The sequence below is a fragment of the Petaurus breviceps genome, unplaced genomic scaffold (genome assembly GCF_028583685.1).
Source record: "Petaurus breviceps papuanus isolate PSGF00001 unplaced genomic scaffold, PetGlider_PUasm1.0 90895, whole genome shotgun sequence".
NCBI classification, from domain to species: domain Eukaryota; kingdom Metazoa; phylum Chordata; class Mammalia; order Diprotodontia; family Petauridae; genus Petaurus; species Petaurus breviceps.
Genome location: NW_027187372.1, coordinates 6,231,012 through 6,255,999, shown reverse-complemented (window position 1 = coordinate 6,255,999; position 24,988 = coordinate 6,231,012). Strand labels below are relative to the sequence as shown.

General features: G+C 34.4%; 1 protein-coding gene across 1 annotated transcript in view; it reads right to left on the bottom strand.

The window, feature by feature from the left end:
• Window positions 1–24,988, bottom strand: part of HMCN1 (hemicentin 1) — a 514,591-nt gene that overhangs the window by 300,520 nt on the left and 189,083 nt on the right. Inside the window, exons 7-10 of the mRNA XM_069074427.1 lie at window positions 7,046–7,166; window positions 5,134–5,397; window positions 3,284–3,428; window positions 998–1,119 (exon numbers count right to left, since the gene is read on the bottom strand). Of these exons, the coding sequence (XP_068930528.1) occupies window positions 998–1,119; window positions 3,284–3,428; window positions 5,134–5,397; window positions 7,046–7,166 (652 nt within the window). The remainder of the gene's footprint in view (window positions 1–997; window positions 1,120–3,283; window positions 3,429–5,133; window positions 5,398–7,045; window positions 7,167–24,988) is intronic.

The window sequence follows — 24,988 nt, the reverse complement described above, 5'->3', positions numbered from 1 at the left end:
TTTTTTGACTTTGCAAAAATTTTCATCAGCTGTTGTTCAATGAAGAATAGAATTTCATTACAATCATATCCCAAAATTACTCAAAGAACAAAGTTGTGATGCATTCACAATACTTTTGATGTGTCCCCACAAGAAAAAAAGCTCAATTAAGATACATCAAGTGACTGAGGTGGTTAAGCAAGAGGAGCCCCTCCATTAGTATCTACCCATCTGGGAAACTATCATCCAGAACATGTCACGCAATACATAAAATTACAAGTTTATTATTCAAAATTTACAAAACAAAATAAATGCAAATCAATAAAGTAATTAAAATTTCAGATTATGCTTTTGTAGGTTTGTAGGATTTATTGTTCTGGTAATATTAAAGTTTTAAACTAGACCAAGACTTTTGGGACATTGTGTGTGTGTGTGTGTGTGTGGTGTATGCTTATGTGTGTATATGTGTATATGTATGTATAAACATACACATATATATAGAAAAGAGGGAAAGAAAAAGATAGAAAGAGAGAGAGAGAGAGGGAGGGAGGGAGGGAGGGAGGGAGGGAGGGAGAGAGGAAGAGGAGGGGCACAAGAAAAATTCTAATTGAGATACATCATTTACTGAGGTGGCCAAGCAAAAAGACTTCCTCTACTGGTATTTACTCATCTGGCAAAGTATCATCTAGTATCTACTATTGTATTTATATACAATATATGTCTAATTACACATATATGTATAAACATATATCATAGATATGTCATCATATATATGAGAGCACACACATATATGTGTGTATGTGTATACACACACATGAATCAGATTTGACATTCTTAGGAACAGAATAAGCCCCATCCATTAAGCAATTTTATTCTTTCAAAAAAAAAGTAGTTGTTTCTATGAAAACTATCCCAATTGTATAACAACGAGGTTTATGTTAAATAAACCCACATTACTTAATCAGATAATACATAAAACAATATGCTTTCTGGTGCAGAAGAATTAACTGATACTCACCTGAAACATCAAAAAAGGTTTCTGCACGACCAATCCCTGCAGTGCTAGTAGCTTCACATTCATAGTAACCTTCATCTGACAAGGTAACTTTTTCAATGTCCCAACTCACACTTGCTGATTCCCTGAAAGAAAAAATAAAGAAAAACTTCTCAGTAACTATTGAAAAAAACCAACAAAATCTAATATATAACAACTTTATATCTCTAACTTCTGATCAACATTTAGAAAGTAAAGCTTTTTATCATGATAACTATCAAGATAACAGATTGTAGAGAAGTGCTGAATATTATTTTAAACTATACTTTTGACCTTTGGGACCATGGTTACTATATGAGGTATATACAGTAAATCTCTATCAGAATCAGATGATAAAACTGGGAAAGGCATCCAGCAAATTATCCCTCCCCTCTTCTTGCCACTATTCTCCTCAATTAACTATGAAAACACTCTCACAGTCCAGATGTACTAAAAAATTCACATTACAGGACTGAAAATTCAAAGCCTATTTCATTCAAATCTAGAAAATATCCTTTTTATTATAATAAAGGTCAACATATTTGAGTAAATCAACCAAAGTTCAGCTTGTGTTAAACCCACTGGGCCTCCCTCAGTGAGTAGATGTTTTTGTTTTGTTTTGTTTTAGAGATGGCCTTGAGAAATGAGAGAAGCAAATGTAAGCACCCTTAATCCAGACTCATTATCTGCTGCCTCCCATAGCATGTCAAATACACAAGAAATACGAAACTTCATATCCCTAACAATCAGGAAACCTTGAATAAATTACATTATTAGCAAATTGGATGGAGCATGGTATTGTAGAAAGATGGATCACTAGAATTGGAGTTGTCAAAAGACCCAAGTTCAAATCCTATCTCTGACATTTACTAATTAGGTCTCATAGGGTAAGTCAACCATGCTCTCTGGACCTTAGACGAATTAGACAAAATTCCAAACTAACTCTAAAGTCTCTCTAAAGTCAATCTCTAAGTCAGTGATCCTGATCCTGAGTCCTACTACTGTGTGTGACGTGAAGGAGCCCCTCCATTGTCAGATAGTAAGACCCAGTTCCTGTGTATTTATAAGCAAGACTCTGTTGGGATCCCTGGAATGTCCATTAACTAAACCTGCCTCTCTTTAGCTTCTCTCATGCAAAGAATTTATTAAAACACTCAACCAGAACAGATTAATTCTCAATGAATGATAATTATAGAAAAAAAGGATGAAATACTTATGACTTTATTCCCAGGGTGTTTTGGAATTAATGAGTTAATGTCTGTATCCAAAGTGCCCCTGTCAAAAAATGCTATTTAAATTTGAAGAATCCTTATCATTTGACTACATCACTCAGTTATGTAGTGTGAGTATTTGACTTGATTAGTCATTTATGTTACTAGATCATTAAATATGAGATTAAGTAAATAACCAAGTCATACTATGTGAAAAAGCACTGACAATTATGCAGTTTATTCATCAAAGAAAGGAAAATTTTACAAAATGGTTAATGAATGTCTCTGTTGTCACTCTTCACTTAAACATATCCTATACAATCTAACATGACCAACTATTTACAGTGGTTTATAGAATTTATTTATCCTATATTCGATTAGCAATGTTAAACTTACATAAGGCATTATTCTTCAGTTTTCTTCTAAAATATACTCTGTTTTATGGCAGGAAGGTGGAGGGGAAATCCTTTCCTTATTTTTTCCCTAAATGTCTCCTTTTCCCTGTCCTTACTAGTTTCTAAATGCTTGCCTAAATTTTCCTAATTAAATTCCTTATTTTAGTTTGTGTTTCCCCCATCCAAAAATGTGTTCCTCTCTTGAAAGCATCAAGTTGGATCATTGCCTACAAGTACATTTTGCCTTATTGCTTCAGAGTAAGAAATGCTACACTTTGGAGAGGGCACAATCAAGAAAATCTGGGACCATAATAGGTAAGTCCTTTTTATTACTATTGTGTAAGTTTTAAAGGAAATCTAATGTATTTAATGGGTATCAGATGCCAACAGACAGTGATATGTTTTCACAAAGAATAGGTTATGATCAATGTCTCGTGATATTTTTATATGAAATAACCATATGTACTTCAGTGTGTCCTGATTTCATTCCAGCAACATCACCCAATGAAAGAATAGCTATGTTTATACTGAAACAGGACATTAAAACAGAATTTTTGGCTGTACCATCCCTTCCCTTGGGGGAAAAATTGCAGTAGAATAATAATGCAATTTAATTCAGATTTCCTTAATGACATATAACTTTATATTTGATAATTGTTACATACTTCAAGTACTGGTTCACTCCTAGCGTCATCCCATTTCTGACAAAACGCAAAGTAAAAGGCAGAAGACTTTCTACAGAGCAAGGAATATAGCCTGGCTGAAGGTAGTATCCTGGAGTTTTCTTGGGCATTGCAACTTTGGGAGCATCTGGAGGAAGAAAAAAACCCATTATATGTTAAAAGGCCATCCTAATTCTGACTACTTACCAATATTCACAAATGTAACTGTGACATTATTACAGGGAATCACTGATAATCCAATTACTGACATTCAGCAAATATTCCATTAAAAATATTTCCTTAAAGAGTCTAAACCCATAAGTTTTGCAAACATTTCCATGGGGCCATTACTATCTGTCTACTGCTAGAGACTGCAAAATATGACACAATGAAGGTCTCAGAACATTACATATGAAAAAGTTTAAGGGTTGTCCTACTTCCACTGATATTAAATACTTACTAAACTCATAGCTAGTTGAGTTGCATTTTTTCAGCTATTGTCCTACATAGCATCACAACCAGAGAAGCTGATAATCCTGAATAGAGCAATAATTAGCACTTTGATTATGAGGGGAGATAACACATGCAGGGCAAGTAGCACCTCCAGGCCAAATAAAACAAAATAACCCTTCCAATCAAATTTGTAATCCATTAAGTAAAAACAATTTAAAAGTAATTAAGACAAAATAAGTAGAAAGACAGATTAACTGCCACAGTAGTTCATATATGGGTGTTATAAAATACAATGCGTTCCATCTAACAGTATCTTATTTCTGTAAACTCCAATGATCATGGATAGACCTGTAAGGCACCTTAGAGGCTATCAAATCCAACCTTCTCAACTTAGAGGTGAAGAAACTGAGTAGTCGAAGAGTTAAATCACTTGCCCAGGGCCACATAGCTAGCATTATATGAGATAGGATTCAAACTCAAGTACTCCTGACTCCAAGTCTTACATTCTATCCACTATATTATTTAACTGGTCTCAAATCAATTTTAGTGAATTAGTCTTCTTTACAAGTCGGTGAGCAGCTCAGTTTGAGTTGTTTCCATGCTGCTAAAGGAGTGCATGTGTTGTCAAAAAGCAAATGTAAAAAATGTAAATATTCCACAATATTTTAAAATCTTCATTTTAAATTGTGTAACCTCTAAATTTCCATGCCCTGGGGCAAGAGCTCTGGTTTGTCAGGTCCTGATTATGAATCTGCTTCTGTATTCTGTCAATTATGCTGCTATTTAAAAAAACAAAGGTTAATTACTGAGATTTTAAAGGTATGGTTGGGTTGATTCAAGGACAATTCTGCAGTCACATAAACAAAAACTGCTTACATATTTAAGTTGGTAACATAAGCTGGTTTTACCATATAATTCATAATTGTGTGAACTCTGTCCCTCCAATAACCAAGAGTCCACAGCCATTCTTGAGCTTCTCTGTTAACTGAATAAAATGTTCAACTGTTAATTGAATTAAATGTTAATTAAACAAAAATAGCTAAGAACTGGAATTACATGTTCTAATCTGAAATACACATAGTAAAATTGGATAATTTAGGCTAAAGTATATTCTTTGGGATCAGATTGATTAGTTAAATTTATCAAATTATCTTATAAATGTCAAAATAGACTTCACTACATTGTGAGTGAATTCTGCGTAAGCATTCAACAGTCATAGAAGATTCTATTTTATAGAAAAGGTGATAGAAATAATTAACCCAAATGACTAATACATTAGTAGAAGAAATCAATTTAGATGCATAGTAAACTAACTGCTAGCCCACTAATGTTCTATAAGACAACTTTCCTGCATTAATTTATTCACATACAAATATTCAAAATCCTTAAGAATTACTTACCTGGAACAATACTAGAGAATGACACACTTGAAACTCTTTGGAAAAGATAATCATCCTTATCATAACCTGTTACTTTAAGGAAAAAAGCTTCATTTGGTGGAATGAAGTCAGAAATGTTCCATATGCCATAAGGTTTTCGATCTGGATAATATTTAACAGGAATAGTTTTAAGAGGATCTCCAGAAATACTCAGAAGTTCAAGACGATCCACTCTGGCTGGAACAGCTATCCCAGAGGTATTCAAAAGTACATATGTAGGTATACCTACAAAAAGAAATATTTATTTGGAAAAGCACTTATCCTGTACTTATGTTTTGATATAAAGCTTTGGCTTTTGCTGTTAAAGTAGGAAAGGAGAGAGGGAACAAGCATTTATAAGTGTGTGCCAGGCACTGTGCTAAGCAATTTGCAAAAATTTTATCATTTAATTGTAACAACCACCCTGGAAGTTAGGTGCTGTTATTTCTCCCATTTTCCAGTTGAAGAGATTGAAGTAGACAGAGGCTAAGTGACTTCCTAAGGGTCATGCATGTAGCCAGGTCGTATTTGAACTCAAGTCTTCTCGACTCTAAATACAGCACTCTATCCACCGTGAGATACACACACACATATACACATATACAGTGTGTGTATACAATACACATATACACACATACAATGCATGTATACTCATGGAAACATATACACATATTCACCTGTCTACATGTATATGTATGTGTATGATAAACATGACACATATCATATAATATATTGTTATATTCGTATTTACTTACATATGTATATATATAAAAAGCTATGTGTGTATATTATACATGTATATACCCATATTCCCATGTATACATATGTATATGTGTACATGAATGCTTACATAATATATAGTTTGAATATATAGTTTTTATTGCCAACTATTCCTTAAAGATAAGTATCATCATTTTATGTGAAAGAATATATCCTTGATCAGAAAAACTATTTAGAAAACCAAGTATAATCATTTCTATAATATTTTAATACATTAATGTATTATTTAAAAAATAAAACATAAATGTAACATTTTGTTATAGAGGTGTCTACATGGACATTTTGGAAGATTTATGATTTTTATTCAAACTTCCATGGCCACAATGAAAACAGCATAATGGCATAAGAAATATCCTTCCTTTTGTGTTCTATTTCTGGACAGAATAAACATAGCATGAAATTTTGTGGATATATAAAAAGGTAGAGTAAGCCAGCAGGATTAAGTCCCCCTCTTTGAACATGAATGAACACTGCTAAGTTTTTCATATGAATCAATGTTTTTTGATATGAATTTAAAATGTGCCTTTAGCTAACAAAGTCAATGGTAACTTAGGCTACATTAAAATGGACATAACTTCTAGGAATGAGGAGGTGACAATACCCTGGTTCGATTATATCTGTGTTATTGTAATCGGTTATGAATACTGAATTTTAGGGAGGATATTTAATAAGTAGAAAAGTCTTTATTTCTTACTATCTATGAAGATAGACTTAAAGAACTGTGTAGCTTTAGTTTGAAGAAGTGAAAACTTGAAAGGAAACACATGATGCTGAGATCACATTTGATGTTAAAATTCTATGATTCTGATATTTCAGTTATTTATATATATATAATCATCCCAATGAAAATAAAACTAAATAAAACTAAAATACGCAAAAAATTATATGATCAGGATATATAGATCAAGAAAGTAATCATTAGGAGAGGAAATGTGCAAGATATTTTATATGGTATTTCTACTTTTTTACATTATTTAGAGCTGGCAATGACTTTGAGTTGATCTGATTGTATCTCATGTAATAAAAGCACACAATACCACTGGAATAAGTACAATAACCAAGAAATGTTTTCAATTTACATCTTTCTGTCAATATAAGGAAAGAATGTACAAACCTTGGACTGGTCTGGTAACTGTTTTTTTGAAGTCTAGTGTTGGTTTTCTTGAAAAGCCAGCACGGAAATCAATAGTACTTAGGCCAGTAATGCGAACTGAGTGTCTTCCATTACTAGATGTCTAAAAAACATTGAAAGAGAGACTATGTCAACAATTACCACTAATTATTTATAAATTATTAAAGCAATAACTATGACTTTTAAAACAGGAAATGTTCCATTATAGTAGACACCAAAAGAGCAATATTTTTTAACTATATACTTTGCACATAACCTCAAAACTATGTATTAACAAGTACTAGAATTCTTAGGCTCTTCCATGTGATCTGCACTGGAAATACCATCCTACATTTTTTTTGCCTTTTTTTTTTTTGGAGGGCAATTAGGGTTAAGTAACTTGTCTAAGGTCACAAGGCTAGTTGTTTTGTTTTGTTTTTTTCCTGGTAAGTGTCTGAGGTCGGATCTGAACTCAGGTCCTCTTGACTCCAGGGCTGGCACTCTACTCACTGTGCCACCTAGCCACCCCTCCATCTTACATTTTAAAAGGTTTTTTTGGAAGAACAACTGTCAGAAAAAAAAATACTGCATGTGTGCACACAAAAATTTATATAGTATAGCATGGAATATTTTGTCCTAGGTGAATTATTATTCTTTAATTCACTGGTCACTTTTACCTTCTTTCTATGTGTTGTCTTTTCCCCTTCCAGATTAATTTCTTTTTTAACTAGGTAAAAGAGGCCATTCTTTGCCTCATTTCTTACCTAGACTCAATCACTGAATGGGCATTGCCTTATACAAACTAAGACCTGAGAAAGACCTTAACTTAAAAGACCAAGGTATCCTACTGTATCCAAACTCATCTCTAGTTGTCTTAACCTACCACTGGCCCAGAGGGCTCGAGACAGTGAGGCTGGTTCACTTGCAAATCATGATATAACTTTCCCACAGTCATGGTCCTCTAAGAGAACAAAGGATAAACAACAAAAAGAAATGGTGCAATAAAAAAAGAACATAAAGGCAGGAAGAAGTCTCCACTTTTACCAAGTGTTCATTTTTTAAGTATAATTCAGGTATGTTTGCCAGGTATTGAGAACATGAACACACACACACACACACACACACACACACATACACAAACACATATACTCCTATCAATGCTTAGTAAATATATATATATAAAGGGAACATTTGGTAAAAATGAAGGCTGGTTCCTGCATTTTTTATGCTCTATTTTTATTGCACCATTTCTATGATTTAAGGAATAATAATTTATCTAGAACAAAATATTCCCTACTATATTTTTCATACTGCTGACCACCCCCTGACCTTGAAATTCTTTTCACCCTTGCATTCTCTAACAAAGCACTATCCTAATTCATCTTCTACCCTCTGACTTTTAAGGGCTCTTTTCTTCCTCCTCTTGACCTCCAACCATAAACCTAACAACAAACATCCACACTAAGGTTCCATTTTTGATTCTCTAGTCTTCTTTAATCTTTCTTTCTCATTCAGAAAGTTTATCCATTCACTTGGCTCCAACTTTTTTCCCCTTTGCTGAATTCAATTCAAGGAGCACTTATTAAGTACTAATGCCATTCAAACTATTGCGCTAGGCACTGGAAACACAAAGACAAAAATGAAACAGTCCCTACTCTTAATAGCTTATATTCTAGTGAAGACTGCTAAATGAAACTTTCATTTCTGTCCTCTTGCTGGAGCTTCCATCTTCTACATAAAATTCACTAGGATCTTTCATTAGTACTTCAAACTAAGCATGTACCAAATGGAACTCATCTTTCTCCCAAACCTACCTCTACCTAAAAAGAAAACTAACCTCCCTCCTACTTTGTTATCTCACCAAGATCATTGTAGGAGCCTTTCAGTTGGGCTGCCTAATTCTGACCTCTACCCAATTCAGTCCATTATACTTAATATCAACACATAAATACTTCTTAGAAAGAACTTTTGGATCTAAGTCCCATTAAATGTTTTTCAATTTTTTCCCATCTCTGGTTTGTTTTCAAAGTCATCTATGATCTGATTCTACTCAATTAATGAAAATATATGTGCATGCATATGGATATAGACATAAATATATCAACATATACAGACATGCATACATGTATGTATGTGTGTATCTATATGTATGTATATATACACACATGCATATGGATAGGGAAAAGGGAATAAGCATTTATATAGTACCTATTATGGGCCTGGAACTGCACTAAATGTTTTCAAAAATACCAGTTTATTTTACTCTCACAAGAACCTTGTGGGATAGGTGGTATTATTTTTGGCATTTTTTAGTTGAGAAAACTCAGTTCTGATAAGGTTAAATGAATTGCCCAGGGTCACACAGCTAGTAAGTATCTAATGATGAATTTGAATTCAGGACTTCCTGACTCCACACCCAGTTCTCTATCATCTGTGCTACCAAATGTTAACTGCAAATTAAGAGGGAAGGGGGGTGGCTAGGTGGCTCAATGAATAGAGCACCAGCCCTGGATTCAGGAGGACCTGAGTTCAAATCTGGACTCAGACACAACACAAAAACTACCCATGTGACCTTTGGCAAGTTGCTTAACCTCAATTGCCCTCCAAAAAGCAAAAAAAAAAAAAATTAAGAGGGAAGGAAGGGGAGGAGAGAGGGAAGAAAGGAAGGAATATGATAGGTAGATATATAAACACATGTGTATTTATATTACTTACAGAAATAGACAAACAATATAGGGTACATTCTAGGATTATCTACCAAAAATAGATATCAATCTACATATAAAAGTTTTTTCATGTATTTGTAACCCATCTACCAAAATTTCTCCAATGTTTGCATGGAGATTAAATTATTTTATAATTAAATTTTAGTAACGAGGAATCCGTTTTTAAAATGGACACCTATTTTTCATACACACCTATTATAAAAGTGAATGTTTTTAAAATATATCCCTATATAATCTACACAATCTACTATGGGTAAATTTTAAGTGAAAATGCATTTTATGACATTTTTATAAACAATTTATAACTTTTATAAGCAATGTGTATAAACTGGTTCTTTGTCTCTTTTCTTTTAATCCAACTCCTTTTCAGTTACTCTTATTGACTACTATTTTCAGAAATGAGTCAGAGGAGATATAGGAGGAAGAGCTGACATTTTATTTGCCAAAAATAAAAAAGACAGGAAATAGCATCCTACAACTTTTCCCACAGACTTTAAGAAGTTTAGATTCTCCATTACACATGATTATTTGATTAGTCTACAGGATTATGCGTTAAACCACACCTGTAATTTCACTGGTATAGGAAAACCCTGATAAGAAACTCTATTATTCAGGTCAGCACTGTCTCTGCAAATTATAATGATAGATCGTTGGGAGACAGATTACGTGATTTATCCAAGGTCACTGAGTTAACATGTCTCTGAAATAGGACTTAAACTCATTTTTCCCTAACTCCAAAGCCAGTTTTCTATATAGTTTTTATGGTACCTCTCTCTCAAGTAAATACATAAGAAAATTTGATTCAATCTGACAAATATTTATTAAGCACCTGCTACTATTTGAAAAGTATATCTCAACATCTGTTATGTTAACTTAAATCTTGCTGTCAAACTTTATATAAACAAAAGTAAGTACTTTGGATTAAGGCCAGAGAATTAGAAAGAAACTCAGTTTCTTTTGTAATTAGGATTCTGATATTCTTGACTCTTGTATTTTAGTTTTGATTAAACCAAAATTCTGTGTCAGCATAAAAATATCATTTCATATCAACATCAATGTGAAAAGATGAGAGATTAAAATCAACCCTTGGGTAACAATGTATTAGACACCTATGCTTTTTTTTCATTCCTCACTGACAAATCACATGTCTAGTTATAACTGCTCTACACTAAAAACTGTCTTCATTAAGTAGGCAAATAAATTCCCATGATAGATAATGAATGGAAAGGCATTTGGGTAAAGTGATAAAATACAAATAAAATATTTTATAGTAGATTATTAGATCCTCATACATGATACAGACAAGCTCTAATTTAATAACAGCAAAATAAATAGCCATACTGTAAATAGGAATCTTTACTACCCCACAAAAACAGACAGTTAAAAAAAAGTGCCCCTGGGTCAATATCATACATAATTAAGTGGAGATATGCTCACTGTGCTATTCTGTTTCCTTCCCAGGCAACAAGGTGGCACAATGGAGATAGCTCTGGGTCTGGAGTCAGAAAAATCTGAGTGCAAATATGGCCTGAGACACTTAACTAGGTACCTAGTGTGATCCTGGGTTAGGTACTTAAATTAACCTCTGTCTGCTTTTCCTAATCTGTAAAATGGGAATCATAATACCACCTATCTCACAAGACTGTCGTGAGGATCAAGTGAAATAATATCTGTAAACATTTAGCATGGTCCCTAGCACATAGAAGGTACTTAATAAATGCTTCTTTCCTTCCCTATTCCCTTCTATTCTCAATGTGGGATGGACAGATATGGAAGTGGCTATGGTGGGAGGAAGAACAGAAGAGGAAGGGAAAAAGGGAGAAATATGTGATTTGTGGTGTCAAGTTTTCTTCATATTATTACTTACATAAAATATTCTCATTGGAAATATTATATGTAGGAGTTAAGATTTCCAAGCTAGTCCATAAAATCTTTTTAATTAGTAATAAAAATTAAATAAATCAATTATTTATAATGGTACAGTTAGTATTATTTTTCTGAGAATTTGGCTGAGAACTTAAAAACAATTTACAACATTTTTTCATTTAAAAATTCATTCTGAGTTTCAATAGACTCACAAATGACATTTTAGTATCCTAGCTATTTGTAAATTAGAGGGGTTTTATATGGTTGATTCTTCAATAATACCTCTAATGACAAATATGGTTCTGACTAGACCATCTAGCACTTTACCAATTTCTCATCATAATGTTGGATGGTTGGGCAAGCCCAACCATCCAACATTATGATGAGAAAGTCAGTTACATGAAAATGACCTCCAGGTATTTCTATTTGTTCACCTTTCCTTTCAAAAAGTATTAGTGTAAAATAATTATTGAATATGCCAAACAAAGAACACAAAAATAGTCAATAAACTGCCAAGCTCCTATCGAGGGCAATTTTCCTGGCAAACATTCCTTGGGTAAACCAACTGACAAAGGTTAGGTTACAAGAGATTTATTTAACATCAGTGAGAAATTTAGAACTTTCCCAAATGTTTGAAAACATGTTTTTCTCTACTGTTGTTAAATATTAAACAGGTCATATCAAAATAAAATAGAAGTTCAACCATTTTCTTGATTTGAGGGTAGGTAGATGGTGCAGGGGTGCTAAACCTAGAATTAAGAAGATGTGAATTTACATCCAACCTCCAATATTAATTGTGTGACCTATGGCAAATCACTTAACCTTTGCCTTATCTTCTCATCTGTAAAATTGGGATAATATTATAGCACCTACTTCCCATGGTTGTAGTGAGGCTCAAATGAGTTAAAATTTGGAAATTACTCAAGTGCTATGTAAATGCTACTTGTTATTGTTATCACTGTTTTGGAATGTCCTTCTGAATTAGTTTATTTACAAATTCATTTTGATTTATAAAGCAACCTAAATGAGCAATCCTGTATATGAAAAAAGGATAATTGTCTTCATATTATCTGTAAAATGTTTAAAATTTGGGGGGTAATTGAGGAACATTCAATAATAAAACAAGGATTTAATTTATTAAATTGCAATACATTTACACCGTATACATATACATCCAAAAATCTTTGTCGACTAAAAATCTCTTTAAGTGACAATTTTTTTTGCCTTTTTGGAGGGTAATTGGGATAAAGTAACTTGCCCAAGGTTACACGGCTAGTTTTTTGCGTTTGTGTGTGTGTGGGTGTTAAATGTCTGAGGCCGAAACCGAACTCGGGTCCTCCTGACTCCAGGGCTGGCTCTTTACTCACTGCACCACCTACCTGCCCCTAAGTGACAATTTTTAAACAAAACTATTTTATTTTATTCTATTTTGCTTTTTGGAGGGCAATTGGGGTTAAGTGACTTGCCCAAGGTCACATGGCTAGTTTTTTGTGTTAAGTGTCTGAGGCTGGATTTCAACTCACGTCCTCCTGACTCCAGGGCCAGTGCTCTATTCACTGTGCCACCTAGTTGCCCCAATACAACTATTTTATCAACCTATAATTTAAATTCTCAATTCATACTAACTCTAGCTTTAACAAAAAATACTATCTTTTTACCATGAGTACTCATAATTTCCCATATTCCAGTGTAAATTTTAAAGCTATGGCTTAACCTGTAGCCAGAATATACACTGGTTATGCATTTTTAACAAGTGTCACCTTGAATTTCCAGGGCCTAAAATAAATAAGACTCCAGCTGGCTAGATTTATCATTATGAAGGCTCTAGGAGCCTGTAATGGTAATGTGATTTGAAGATTTTCCCTGTCCCTTAATAAGCCTAAGGGAATTTGAAGACCTTCTTTCTTTGAAGGTATACCCTCTCCCCTAATAGGCTGAATGTAATCACAGGGAGCCTTTGGTGGGAGGAGTTTTCTGAGAGGTGGAGCAGAGCCCACAGGAAGCTGGGAGTCATAGAGAGCAATTAGAGGCTGGAGGGAGGAGAGGATGCACCTGAGGGAGACAGGCTTGTGAGTAAATGCTGGTTTGTGGGAAGATTAAAGGATGCTGTGATTCTCTGTGCTGTTATGGCTTATTAACTTCTATGTTGCTGTGATGGAATCAACTTACTGAGTTTGGGCATTGGTTTTCTGTTGTTTGAATAAATGTTTTGCTTTCGTCTTCTATGTAGAGAGTCTGTTATATTTTGTGATTGAGCACTATGCCAACATATTTACAGAGGACGTCAGCACTGTGAATATTGTGTAGGTGTTACAGAGACCAAACTTTTATCAAATTTCTCTGTAACTTTCAATTCTGGCCACTTTATTTATTGGGTAGGGTTTTGTATTTTATTGTCTTTACTTACCTCCTTTTCATCCTTCTTCCTTAGATTTCCATTTTGCAAAAGGAAGGACAGATAAAATAAAATCAACAACTTTCAGATTAAGAGAAATCATCACTCTGAGGTGAAAAGTATAACACATATGGAAGACATGGTTATTCTAAGTGTCTACGTAGTATCATTTAAAGAATGTCAAAAAGTATCACCTGACACCAGATTCAGAGAACTTGGAAATATACATGATGTTTCCATCTCTTCTTAGTGCGAGCAGTAAAGAAACTTGCTAAAACACAACATCATGTAAAGGTTTGGAGGTAGAAAAGGGGGTTACACACTAACCCATTGCTGTTAATTAACACAGAATGAAATAGCTACTAAGTATGTGACCTGGGGTAAATTGATTTATCTCACTGAGTCTAATTTTTCTTTCATATGAAACAGAATAATTGGATTAGATTATCTTTAAGGTCTATGTTTTTCTAACATACTAAGGTTTTGTGGTTTTAAGAACTAGCTAAGCATTCAATTGACGATACTCTAAGGAAAAAGCACCAAGCAAGGTAAATTTTGAAAAAGGGACAGGATAAGGAAATATAAACTCCATGGGTATGCCAAAGAGGGGGATCCCAGGCAGCCAGTGTTAACACGATATAATGCTGTAGCAGGAATGGAGGTCAGCAATGGCATCAGGGGTGGGAGGGACTTGAGGAAGTAAAAGGAAGAGGATTCAAGAAGAAATGTGGAGTTTGATGGAATACTGAAAAGTTCAAATCCAAACTTTACCTAATTAATATTTTCCCCCAGGTTCAACATTGATTATATATTTTATGATCCTTGAAGATCCTAAGAGTACTTGAGATTTTAGAATATTTAAGGACTTAACTTTGTTGAATGGCATTCATTACATAATAGAAGTAAATGGATATTTTTCTATATTTGGGGTGATTAAAGTAAGTTTATCTGGCTTTATTTCAGCTGTCTGGATAAATACATGTCTTTAACAATTCTCTCATATAAATAATGAATGCTTTTTTGTAAATTCTTTCCATTTCATAAAATGGTTATTTAAGCTTAAAGAGTGCATGTGAATTTGTAGTGAGGGAATGTTGCCCATGAGCAATAAAAGAAAAAGCACATGTTCTCCCTGCTTCCTAATTCTATATGACATTTATATGTGTAAACTGAATATGACTGCATCTGCATCTAGCAACCACACTGCTTTTTATCAGTAAGATCATCTTAAAAACCACGTTCTGAAAATCTGCTCAATTAACCAATTAATAAGTATTTACATGCCATCTACATGCCAGGAAATGTGTTGGTACTACAAATATAAATATAAGAATAAAACAAACCTCATCCTAAATGATCTCACATTCTAGCAGGGAAAACAAGATTTATATGTATGTATAGTTATATATGCACATGTGTATATGTATATGCATGTATACATGTGTATATCTGTGTTGTATATACATGTGTATGTAAACAATACATATCTAAAATATAGTTCTAATTTACATTTGTTTTATTACTAAACTATTATTGAATTATTTGTTATTTATATAACATGGTTTATTATATTATATAGAATATGCATTATATATGATAGTAATAACTATTAAATATTTATTTTTATTATTTTCTTTATATGTGCACATGTATGCATATATACATATACATATTTATTGATAAACAAAATATATGCAGAAAAATTACAAGTTGACTGGTGGGGTGAAAACATCAGTAGTTTGGGGATCAGGAAATGCTTCATTTAGGGGATTTTATTAGAATATATCTTTGATGGAATCTAGATATTCTCAGAGTTGAAAGTGAGGACAGAGTACATTCCAGTGATGGGGGACAACCTGTACCAAAAAAATATGGATATAAGAAAGTGAGGGTCATATATAAGGAGAAGCAAGGCCAGTCTGACTAAACCAAATTGTGCTTTCTAGAAAGGGATAAAAAAGTACAATAAGATTGTTAAGTGAAAAGAAGTTTCAGTCAAAACCTGATCCAAGTAATGGACCCCCTGAAAACTAGAATAGACAAACAGAAATAAATGATCCCATAAGACAGGAAGAAATATTAAAGCAAAAGCAAAATTCAAAAAAAAAGAATATATAAAATATATGCTATAAAAAGGAGTGACTTGGGAAACAGGTCGATGAAAAATCATTTGAGAACCATGATTTTTAAAAATTCTGAACCTTCTATTTCAAAAAAATATTCAAACTATACAGTTCTATTAGAATTAGAGGTCAATATAGAAAATAGAATGAATCAACTATTCATCTCCAGAAAGAAATCCAAAATGGAAAAGTTTAAAGAATGTCATAGCCTAAATTCTAAGTTTCCATGTCAAAGAAAAATCACTGCAAGAATCCTGAAAGAGTTTAAGTACCAACAAATGACCACTGGTACCACACAAGACTAGGCATAGAAGAGATTTTGGAATGCAATATCCAAAAAGGAAAAAAAAATGCTTATGGTAAAGAATTAGTTATTCAGAAAAGTTGAGTGTCATCATACATGGGGGGAAAATGAACCTTTAATGAAATAGAGGACTTTTAAGTATTTCTTTTCAAGAGAACATAGTTCAGTAGGAACTTTGGTATACAAACCCAAGAACAAAAACCCTCAACAATTCAGTTTATTTAATTGATTGAAAGAACCCAAAAGATGTTATAGTGCTAATGTCCTAATACAGGGAGAAAAAAAAAACAAGGGTCCTTTCAAAAATTTTGTCTCCAAAGAGCACTGAGGAAGTTAAACAAGAAAATCACAAGACACAGGAGTGAACTTTTCCAGTTCTGAGGGTTTTAAGAGGGGAAGAAAAAAGGAGGCTAAAAATAATACAGCAATATAAAAAGGAGGGACAAGAAAGAGGGATTTCTCTTTCTAATCAAGGTCCCTGAGAAAAAAAAGCAGAAAAGAGTGCAGAAAACAAATACCAAATAAATCTCATTTTTATCTAAATCAGACACAAGAAAGTTGAACACATACATGCATGCACATAAAACATACATACGTGCACACAACATATACATATATGCACACACATAAATAGTTTTATGAGATATATCAAACTCAACATGGAAACAGGAAGGGACAGCATTTGGGGGGAAGTTAAAAGGTAGAATAATACCAAGACAAAATGAACTTCTTGATCCTGCATGTGGGATTAGAAGGGGAGAAAAACCTGGAAGTGGGAATAGAAGGGGGGAAAGAACTGGAATGAAGAGGGTTCTTATCATTTGGAGTATGACTTAAGTAAACATATTATTGACCATGAGAAATGACAAAGAGATGTCGGCCTTTTCTACATGTTTGGCATGTTTCCTCAGTTTTTTCTCATGTATCTTTATCCACGTCACCCCAACTAACTGTGGGTGACTTCCAAGACTCTGCCATAGGACCATTTCTTTTTTCTTTCTATACTCTCTTACTTAATAATCTTATCAGTTCTTATAGGTTCAACTGTCATCTATGCAGAAAATTCCCAGATCTATATATTCAGTCTTAGTCTTTTTCTTAAGATCTAGTTGTTGATCCCTAACTGCCTTTTGATAACTGCCTTTGCCTTAAATTGGATACCCCATAGTTATCTGAAAGTCAACATGTCCAAAATAATTACCTCTATTTCATAAACTGTCTTGCAAACTTTCTTATCCCTCTTGAGGGTACTAACTATCTTCCATGTCACTCAGGTTTGCAACATCAGTGGCATCTACGATTCCTCACCCTCACTTACCCCTGATATCTAATCCATTGCCAAATCCTCGCACTTCTATGTTTACATCTTCTGTATACATGCGTTTTTCTCCACTCATACAGGGTAATCCTACTTCACAACCTCATTATATCTCACCTAGACCACTACTATATTTCTCTAATTGTTCTCCCTGATTCAAGACTTTCCCTACTCCATCCTCTATACAACTTCAATAGTGATGTTCCTAAAGCACATGGCCTATCCATGTTACCCTACCTACTCCAGAAGCTCCTCATTACTTCCAGGATCAAATATAAAGTCCTTTCTTTGCCATTTAAGGCTCTTTACAACCTAGCTTCTTCCTGCCTTTCCAGTACTTAACGGTCCATCAACATCTGCCATCTTGCTGTTGTTCTTACGTGACATTACATCTCTAATTCCTGTGCCTTTGCAGTGACTCTTCCCCACGTCTGTAAAGATTAAACTCAAAAGCTGTCTTCTGAATATATGCTTGGCAGGTATGTGGTACAGTAGACAGAGCACCTTGCCTTGAGTCAGGAAGACTCATCTTCGTGAGTTCAAACATGACCTCAGACACTTACTAGCTTTGTGACCCTAAACAATGACTTGGTAATTAATTATTAATTGTTAATTAATGACTTAATTCTGTTTGCTTCAGTTTCCTTATGTATAAAATGACTTGGTGAAGAAAATGGTAAATCACTCCAGTATCTTTTCCAAGAACCCCAAATGCGATCTGGAAAAGTCAGGCACTACTGAAACAACTGAACAATAAAAAAATATGCAGGCAGCCTTTTCTGATCTCCAGATGTTGGTGCCCTTTTGAGATTTCCTTATATCTCCTCTCTATTTATATAAAAGAATCCATAAACATGATGTCATTTGTGTTAGAACGTAAGATTACATTAAAGTCAGGGATTATTTTTGCTTTTTCCTTGCATTCATGTCTCAGTACATTAACCAGAACATAGTAAAGACTTAATAAATATTCATTGAACCTAGTTAAATTTGGAAAGCTTGACAATGAATTGTGGGAGAGCCACAACAATTCATGAAATTAAGGCATGTAGGCTTGCATTGTTTTATGACTAAAGGAATATCCTTACTGAAGAAGTCACTGTTTTTTTTTTATTTTAATGTTCAAGTTAATGGCCCTACTATACTTTGCCCTAGTCAGACCATGCCTGAAATGTTAGGTTTGATTATGAGTGCCACATTTTAGAAAGGAATGAAAAACTTCCAAAAAGGGAGACAGTTGAGAAGAATATCAAGAACATGAAATCTGAGAACTAGTTGAAGGAATTGGGGAAGGTTAGTCTAGAGAAGAGAAGAAAAAGGGGAAATATGACAGAGCCAAGATGGTGGCATAGAGGCAGGAAAACTCCGTGGGCTCCCCCCATAACCATCTCAAATACCTACAAACTATGACTCTAAAAAAACTTTAGAGCTACAGAACCCACAAAGTGACAGAAAGAAACAAATCTCCCACTGAAGGCAGCACAGATGGCCCACAGAAAGGGTCCATCACAGTACACGGGGAGCTGAGTCCAGCCATGAATGAGCCTGTGGTTTTAGCCCCAGGGTGCCCCAACTGTCAACAGCTAGAGAGGTCTTCAGGAGAGTGAATCACCAACACCTATGGCAGTTTCCAGAATTGGCAACCCATAAATGCCAAAGACAAAGTAAAAGGTCAGTGTAGAACTCTTTTGGAACTGGGAGGGAAGGTGCATTCTGGTCCCTGCCCCTGGAGCAAGAAGCATGCTAAGTCACTGCTGTGTTGCTGCTTCAGAGCTCCCAGCCTGAAGATTGTAGGGGGACCAAGCGACCATTCTGAGGGGTAATCACTCCTACTTTAACCTGCTTGGATCTGGATTGCTGTCTAGGGTGAAGGTCCTGGGGTGTGTGACCATGTGCCAGAACCCATGGAGGCTTCAGAGAGGGCACCCAACTAATAGCTCAAGCAGCTATGAAAACCCCAGCAATTTGGGACAAAGCTCTCCTCTCTGGAAGCAGAGGTCTACTATGGCAAAAAGCTCAAAAGTCAAGTAACTGAGTGGCAACAAAAGCAAGCGAAGGAAGCACAGCAGTCAAACCTTAGATTCCTATTTTGGGGACAAAAAGGATCAAAGCATGGGACATGAGGAAGACAATGATGTCAGAACTCCTGTAACAAAAGCTTCCAAGAAAAATATGAACTGTTTACAGGCCATATAGGAGCTCAAGAAGGATTTTGAAAACCAAGTAAGAGAAGTGGAGGAAAAATTGAGAAGAGAAATGAGAATGATGCAAGAAAATCAGGAAAAGAGAGTCAACAACCTGATTGAAGAAAATAATACCTTAAAAAATAGACTAACTCAAATGGCAAGAGGCCCAAAAAGCCAATGAGGAGAAGAATGCCTTAAAAAGCTGAATTTTCCAGATGGAAAAGGAATTTCAAAAGCTCACTGAAGAGAATAATTCCTTCAGAATTAGATTGGAGCAAATGAAAGCTAATGACTTTACGAGAAATCAAGATAAGATACTATTAAGCAGATCCAAACAAATGAAAAAAAATAGAAGGCAATATCAAATATCTCATTGGAAAAACTGCTGACCTGGAAAATAGATCCAGGAGAGATAACTTAAAAATTACTGAACTACCAGAAAGCCATGATAAAAAAAGAACCTAGAAATCATCCTTCAAGAAATTCTCAAGGAAAATTGCCCTGATATTTTAGAACCAGAGGGTAAAATAGAAATTGAATGAATTCATTGATCACCTCTTATAAAAGATCCCAAAAAGAAAACTCCTAGGAATGTTATAGCCAGGTTCCAGAGTTCCCAGATCAAGGAGAAAATATCACAAGCAGCCAAGAAGACATAATTTGAATATTGTGGAAACACAATCAGGATAACACAAATCTAGCAGCTTCTACATTGAGGGATCGAAGGGCTTGGAATATAATATTCTGGAGGTCAAAGGAGCTAGGATTATATCCAAGAATCACCTACCCAGCAAAACTGAGAATAATGTTTCAGGGGAAATATGGTCATTCAATGAAATAGAGGACTTTCAAGCATTCTTGATGAAAAAACCAGAGTTGAATAGAAAATTTGACATTCAAATACAAGAAGCAAGAGAAGCATGAGAAAGTAAACAGGGAAAAGAAATGATAAGGAACTTATCAAAATTGAACTATTTTCATTCCTACATGGAAAAACGATAATTGTAACTCATGAGACTTTTCTCAGTATGAGGATAGTTGAAGGGAATATAAATATATATGTATGCATACATATATGTGTCCATATAGGAGGGTATATGGGCATATGAATACATATGTGAGTGTGTATATATGTGTACAGGTATATATAGACAGAGGGCACAGGATCAATTGAATAGGAAGGGATGAAATTTTTAAAATAAAATTAAGAGGTGAGAGAGGAATATAATGAGAGGAGATGGGGAGAGACAGAATAGGGTAAATTATGTCATGTAAAAGAGGCAAGGGAAAACTGTTACAATGGAGGGGAAGAACAGGAAGGCAAAAGGGGATGTGTTAACTTTACTCTCATTGAATTTGGCTTAAGGAGGGAATAACATACACACTTAATTGGGTATCTTGCCCTACAGGAAAGTAAGGGGAAAGGGGAAAAGAGGGGGGATGATAGAAGGGAAGGTAGATTTGGGGGAAGGGTAGTTAGAACCACACACTTTTGAAGAGGGACAGAGTCAAAGTAGAAAATAGAACAAGGGGGAGCGGGATAGGAGGGAGGGAAATATAGCCAGTCTTTCACAATACATCCACTATGGAAATGTTTTGCATAACTACACATATACAACCTATATTGAATTTTTGATAATATATTGCTTATCTTCCCAGTAAGGGTGGGTGAAGAGGGAAGAAGGAAAAGAATTTGAAATTCAAAGTTTTAAAATCAAATGTTTAAAAAAATTATTTTTTACATGCACTAGGAAATAAGCTATACAGACACTAGGGTATGGAGATCCAGCTTACCCTACTGGAAAGTTGGAGGTGGAATGGAGAAGGACATAGGAGAAAGCAGATTGGGGGAAGGGTTATTGAGTGGGACTGCTGTTCTTGGGTGGCGGGTAGGGGAAAGATTGGGAGAAAATGTGTAACTAAAAATCTTGTGGAAATGAATGTTGTAAACTAAAAATAGACATAAAATTTTAAAAAATAGGGGAAACATGATAACTTTCTTAAATTATTTGAAAGATTCTCACATAAAAAAGGGATTAGGCTACTCCTGCTTAGCACCAAAGGACAGAGATACAAGCAGAGGGCAAATGTCACATGGTAACAAATTTAGATTAGAGGGAGGACAAAGCTTCCTGAAAATTAATGTCATCTTAAAGTGGAATGGGTTACCTCTGTAGTTAATAGGTTGACTCTCACTGGAAGTCTTCAAACAAAGTCTTATGGTAGGTTAGGTGATAGAATGGATTCTTGTTCAAGTATGAATTAGTGTACATGGCTTTTGTGGTACCTTTCAACATTAAAATTATGTGATTATACACTTATTATTAAGAAGCTCTTTTAAAAGACTTAAACTTGAAACAATATAGTAAAAAAAATTAAGCGCGCTAATTGTATCATTAATCTTTAGGAAATTAATTCTACACAATATTCTCCTTACTTTTCTTTCCAAAGTGACTGAGCAGTAGTGGTACCTACAGCTTTTGTAATTACAATTAAAATCAAACATTTTAATGTTAGAATATCTTTATATTTCGATTCACTTTAGCTGAAAATAATATAGGGTAGAAGACGTTTTTCCCAACACAGTAGAATGTAATTAAAAGAACTAAAATGTACACTAAAGAACTAAAAGGTACACTAAAATGCTGTGTCAGGAATAAGCACTAAACTTATTTACAGACACAAAATCATAACACACCTACACTATGGTAATAGAGGATAAACTAGAAAGCTAATATTTATGGTACTGAATTAACTCTGGAAAACTCTAAGTCATAAGAAATTCAGCATTCCAAAATGAAATAAAATCTGATTAGAGAAATATTCTTTCATTCTCTTTCCTGACAAGAAATAATCCTAAAGGTAAGGTTTTATTTTTAAAAAGTAGAACAGTTTGGGGTAGTAATCAGAGTCATAAAACTTGATTACATTTTTACATAAAACAAGAAGAAATAATACCACGTTACAGACATAGCCTCTAATAGGCTTTCAGACCAAATAGCTAATGGTGGGACTTAGATTTCAACTAAATATATGCCTCTGTTTTCTATACAGAGAGATCTTTTGTTTTCCCCATTGTATATTGAGGAGCCAAGGAACTATAAAGCCAGAAAGAAATGTATCTGGAGTTGGCAAAGAGTAAGAGATCTAGCATTGTCTGAAGCTCTTTTTAGTATTGCAAAATCACAGTATATGAGAGTTGGAAAGGGCCTCAAGGATGATCTAGTCAAACCCTTGAAAGGAATGTCCACTAGAACAAAATGAGAAGCAATCAAACAGCCTCTTCTTGAAGGCCTCTAAGGAGAAGAGAACCTGTCCCTTCTTCCCCCCATGCCTTTAAGGTAGCCCATTCCATTTCTGGACTGACATAGCTGTTAGGAAATTTTCTTGACCTCAAGATTAAATTTACTTCTTTCTGATTTCTATTCATTGCTCTTAGTTATGAATTCTGGGATCAAACAGAACAAGTCTAATCCACATTATATATAACAGTGCTTCAAGAACTTGAACATAGCTCTCAGGTCCCCCCATGTCTTCTCTTTTCTAGGTTAAATATTACCAGTTTCTTCGATCTTCAAAAAGCATGAAGTAAAAGCCCTTCACAATCCTAAGTCCTATGTATAGATATATATATGCATAAACATGTCAAGAAAATACTCCATTTAATTGGCAATCTGATATTGTCAAGTTCAAATAACTGGGATAAATTCCAGGAAAGAGCTATGCTAGTACAATACATTCCATTGACCCCAAAGAGAATTGGTGCCACATCTAATTCATCTAAAGGGCACACCTGGTATAGCTAGTTTGTAAGCTTATTCATAAGAGTTAACAGGTAAGAATACTTGGCTGTTAGTATAATCCTTCCTCTTGTGTGGTCCTTGGTACACATCGTGTTGATTTGCTTTTCATTGCTAAATAAATTCATGTTACTTGAATATGATTTCAAAAGCATTCTGGTCGTGCTTAAATGCCTTAATGGGCTCAGGAAACCAACATGAATGCCTTCAATGTAACTGTATAGTTGGAACTCTCTCTCTTCACTTTGGAAGATTATCTTACCAGTTTATCCAAATTTTCTTAATGGATATACACCCTGGGGAATAGACTCATATGTGAGATTACCCAATTATGCTGATAATCATATACTAATCAAGGGATTTTGTGCTTTCTAGAGCCTATGGTTGTTCTTATTTCTTTAATGTTTTTGTCAAGAATTTCCCCAAAGTAGCTGGGGGCCAGATTTGGCTTAGCACAAATGTGTACTTATGTGATTATAATTGAATTCTATAGGTATGGAGATATGTGTCTGGATGGAAAATTAATATTGCATTTTGGAAATCAGATCCAGGATTTACCATATTAAGTAGCCCCCCTACAGATGGGAATGTTTGGCTTAAAACAACTTTCTCTTTTGTTTTTAATAAAAGAATAATTTATGTTCTCTTAAATTGCTGCTTTTTAGCATGTTTTCACTAGCATCAGATGTAACCCAAAACATTTGACTCATCTGTATGAAAGGCACACAAGACTTACATTTATTTCTTTGTTGAGTGTCCCTTGAAATGTCACAGTACATATGCACTGCAGTTCTAATACAAGCCACAGAGATTGGGAACTGCAAGTTTTATATGGTCTGTCTGTCACTTTAGACAGATCACTTAGATATTCTGCACCTCAATTTGCCCCACCTATAAAATAAAGCTTTGAAAGTTAGTGGCCCCCCTAATTCGTGAAAGCTGTTAGGACAAATAATATATATGGTTTATGCTCTCTTTATGGGATAAAAAAATATGCCATGTGTAACATAGTCAGAGAATGATTAAATCCAGACACAGTAGACACAATATAGGAGAAAACATGAAAGATAGGAGCAAGGATAATTCAAATTTTTGTTATTTCTGTAGAAGGGCCAAATGTAATTAATTTATTCAACAGTTTATCTAAACCAAGGTTCAGAGGTAACAGTTATATTGAATATGAGTTCCCTGAAGATGAGGACTGTTTCATTTCTGTCTTTGAATCTCC